Source organism: Monopterus albus, unplaced genomic scaffold (genome assembly GCF_001952655.1).
Source record: "Monopterus albus unplaced genomic scaffold, M_albus_1.0 scaffold261.1, whole genome shotgun sequence".
Lineage (NCBI taxonomy): Eukaryota > Metazoa > Chordata > Actinopteri > Synbranchiformes > Synbranchidae > Monopterus > Monopterus albus.
Window position 1 is genome coordinate 241969 of NW_018128141.1, and position 4296 is coordinate 246264.

At 44.5% G+C, this 4296-nt stretch overlaps 1 protein-coding gene across 1 annotated transcript in view; it reads left to right on the forward strand.

Annotated features, from left to right (window-relative positions):
- Nucleotides 1–436: 436 nt before the first annotated feature.
- htr2aa (5-hydroxytryptamine (serotonin) receptor 2A, genome duplicate a) overlaps nucleotides 437–4296 on the forward strand; it is a 93696-nt gene continuing 89836 nt past the window's right edge. Inside the window, 1 exon segment of the mRNA XM_020621568.1 lies at nucleotides 437–2210. Within this exon segment, the coding sequence (XP_020477224.1) occupies nucleotides 1754–2210 (457 nt within the window). The 5' untranslated portion in view covers nucleotides 437–1753.

Below are 4296 nucleotides of genomic sequence, written 5' to 3' on the forward strand. Positions count from 1 at the left end.
TTTCACAGTGGATTTTATCAGTCAGCCAATCTGAGATTTCAGCTGCTAGTTTTCGAACTGTAACTGGAGCTCTCTTAATCCCCTTCTTCTTCTGTACCGGTTTAATGGCACCGCCAGCTCCACCAGCTATTTATCTCCAACTCCTAATATTCACATGAAAGGTCTGAATGGAAATATGCAATAACTCACATCTTCCTGTGCCAGTTTTCAGGAACTTCAGTTAGAATTTGTGCAGCATTTGGAGGGAAACTTGACTAGAGAGAGAGAGGTAGCATCTGACTGGAGTGAGGGAGTGCCATTGACTAGGGAGAGAGAAAATGGGACTTACTGATTCAACAAGAGAGTGAAAAAGGCACAAGAAATAGGATGGAGAACGAGAGACGCTTAAGAGTGAGCGAGCCGAGTCAGAGAGAGAGAGCGAGAGAGCGCAGGAGATCCCAGTGAGAGAGCTGCAGAGAGGCAGCACGAGGAGAGTAACAGCAGAAATTCATCCAGCTCCTCAGCATCACTGAAGACGACAACAACTTACTGACACTCTGGAAACCACAAGAATTTCCTTCATCTATTTCTTCTTCTTTTCTTAGGGACATACAGTAAGAGACATGGAAATATCCCAAGATGAAGGTTTAATGGAGCTGAAGGAACACTGAGTCAGACCTGTGCTGTTTTGTGCAGGACTTGGAGACTAACTGACAGTTTCCACTGAGGTCTTGTGCAAACAGAAGGAGAAAGAATGTAAGGAATATTTCAGCTCTGTGGAGGGCTGACACTGTTATTGCACAGAGGAATGTTTTCACTACGAGTCAGGAGTTTGATATTGCCAGACTGAAGTGTGTGTGAAGGAAAGAGAAGTTAGTGAGGTGTCTGTGGGTAACACACTCATAAACTCATCAGATATCATCATGTTCATCATCCATCTCTGTTGACCGCCGATACTCTCCCAGGTGACAAGACGGCAACGATACTCGAGGACGTACACACACACACGGTGAGTGAATCTGTGCAGTTCTGACATTCAGGGTAAACCTGCAGATTCTCAGCTCAGCTCATTAAAATGTGACAAACTGATAAAGTTTTGTGATAATATGGGATGAAGCTGCAAAGGTTAGAGCTTATTTCCTTGTATTCTCGGCCATTTGCATTGTGGAACTCAAAGACTAAAGCTCATACTTTGAAGCGTTGAGATGAAATTTTATCTTGTAACACCCTAAACATCATATGGACCTAATATTTTTTAACCTGAGTGCAACTTGGATGGGAAACCTGCTGTTTCCGCTGCTCAGGCTTCAAATGGATTCTACAACCAGACGATGAGGAGATGCTTCTTGTAAAACAGCCTGAACATATGTGAATCAAAATCAACATTTGGCTTCAGCTGGAACATTTCTGTTTTGCTTTCCCAGGGGTGCATGGCACAGACCCAGTGATTTAATTTGTATCTATTCAGCATTGTTCTTTGAAAGTGAACAGCTGCTGTCTATTTTTGTTTCCCTTGTGTGGAAAAAATCATCATCTCCTGAGCGTCTGGCAAACAATTTGAGGCTTGAAAGTTTCCTACGAGATGATGGAGGCAACATGTGACAGAACATTTTGAATGACCAAAGTGTTAAATGGTGTTATGTTCATGGTGGCCACCTGGGGAGGAAATGGAAACAAGACTTTCCCCTTGCATCTTCCACCCTGACCCATTTTCCAGGCAGCGGCGCTCCGGCGCTTCACTCTCTGGCTGTGACGGTGTTACCGGGCAGACACCATGAACCTGCGTGGTGCCAACGTGTCAAAGGTGATCTCCAACACTCTCAGAGCTGTTACCACTGTGGAGTCCAGCCCATGGTCTCCACGTGGTTTTGAGGAAAGCATCAATAATGTGACCAACCCGGGGTGTCATGGGAACAATATGGTCCATAACAGCATCGATGCCCAGCTGGGCAACTGGTCTTATCATAATGCTGGAGGAGTTTATGGTGAGGACAGGATTTATGGACCTCGGTGTCCTGCCCAAGAAACGGGCCTGGAGAAGAACTGGGCGGCACTGCTGATTCTAGTCATCATCGCCGTCACGGTCATGGGCAACGTCCTGGTGATCCTCGCCGTCTCCCTGGAGAAGAAGCTGCAAAATGCCACCAACTATTTCTTGATGTCACTGGCAGTCGCCGACATGCTCCTAGGCATCTTGGTCATGCCGGTCTCCATGGTGACCATTCTCTACGGTAAGTGCAGAGTGACACTGATACTGGGCTTCATTTGTCATCTGGTGTGCTGCTGGGTTGGGTCCAAGACACACACTGTTTGTCTCCCAGATGAACTGTTACTTGGCCAGACAAACTGAAAGTCCAAATCTTATTTTTAATGACAGCCTGAATAGAAAAAGATGATTTGTGCCGAGCTGATGACTGAGTGCTGATGGAGAGCAGCAGTGATGGAGGTGTTCAGTGTTGCTGACAGTAATGTGTTAATTTGGAGTGCTGCTTCAGTGGCTAAATTGGTGCGTGAACAGAGATGAATGAAAGAGCCCACTGGTCAATGTGGACGCATTAAGTCATCAGCCTTGAATGTTACTGTGATGCACAAATAAACAGAGTGTACATACATCAAATGAAAGAAGCCACTGCACACTAGAAACAAGTTCACCCACCAAGCTGGATCACAGCCAGAATCAACCATCGTGTGTCAGTTTGTTTACGATTGTTCAATAAATACAGAATTATTAGTAACATATAGCATGTGAGCACAAATCAGCATGATTTTGGCTGATGGAGCCGCTTCAGTCGTCATGGTGACCTGTGCTGACAACCGGCTTCACTAGAGTGCGACAGGACTCTTACATGCTTTGTTTTAATTAACAAAACCTGTTTACATTAGTTCAAGACGAAATGATCTCATGTTGCTGGTTGCAGATTGCATGTTGCAAATTTGGTGAAACGGGCCTGATTCGGGCCTTTCGCTGGTCTCATGGGTACGGTGCTGTAGTAGCTGGAGAAACTTGTCATTCTAGAGTAAAGTAAAAGACAACTGTGTAACTAAACAGAAATAGCAGACACATATGGTCTCTTCAGTCTTCATGTAATAATTCAGTATCTCTTCTCGTATCTCTTCTGAACATCTGTTAGTTTTTTGGTTTGTCTCTGGTGACGGACTTCGCAGTTTCTGCACTTTGCATTAGAAATACAGTGTGTTCCTACATGTGTAACCCTACGTGTCATTCTCTTCTGTTCCTCAGTTCTGCAACAATGTACAGTTCATAAACAGCACATATGGACACTTCTTAGTTTAACAAATATCTAGTACGATAAGGACCAAGAGTGTACAGAACTGCGTCTCAGCCCTACTAATGGCATCAGTTCTCCCACGCTGCCACTGCCCTCGATCTGCCTGTCATTACTATCAGCAAGAAAAAACCTGAACCTCTCAGTCAGGGTCTTTTCATCCCTTTGGTTCTCACAGTTGTATAACTGTGTCCATTATATAAAGAGAGCATAAGCACAGAGCAAAACACTGACCAAGGTTGGCATTACTTTGTGTCCTAACAAGTGGCTCAGCTGCACAGAGTTGCTTTGAGGCAACAAACGGTCACAGTTTAGGAAACATACAGAAACATACATTTATCTTATGTGTTGTGGAACTGTGTCACGTGTGGCTCTGCCTTCTGACAGAAATGAAGCATTATACACTTCAAAAACCCCTTGACATTTAGACCATTTTAGAGCAAAGTTACTCAAAAAAAGGACAGAGCCATTGTTCCAGTCTCAAGCTTTTGATTTTAGCTTTTGGTGTCAGGAAACAACAGCTGATAAATACCAGGTGTGCAAGCTGATTGCCTCAGTTTCAGCTCCTCAGCACACAATACAATGTAGTCACAACCAGAGTGACACCTCTCCGATATGAGCATCATTTGAAACGGTCACGTGATTTTTGACATGGTGACATGAGGCACTGAAACACTTCTGCTTTGAAATTGTCAAGCAGCTGCTTTGAACATAACAGCACTGCTCTAGATCTGGCACTAGATAAAAAGTCACAGGGGCACCGAAGTCAGTAGGAGCCACCCTCTGAGAATCACGAATGTCTGTAGGACATTTCATAGAAATCATCCAAATGCTGTTGAGATATCTCAGTATAAATCGACCGACAAGACTAAATGGCATCGTCTTCCCTAGAGCTGTGCCACTAGCAGGACTAATAAGTCTTTAAAGTATGAATACAGTCAGGGGAAAACACCTGCAGAACCTCTGGCTCTGCCCTCTTCTGTGTCAGAAGGCTGCTGTCATTCCTTCCTGTTTCCTCTGTTCTCCCTCA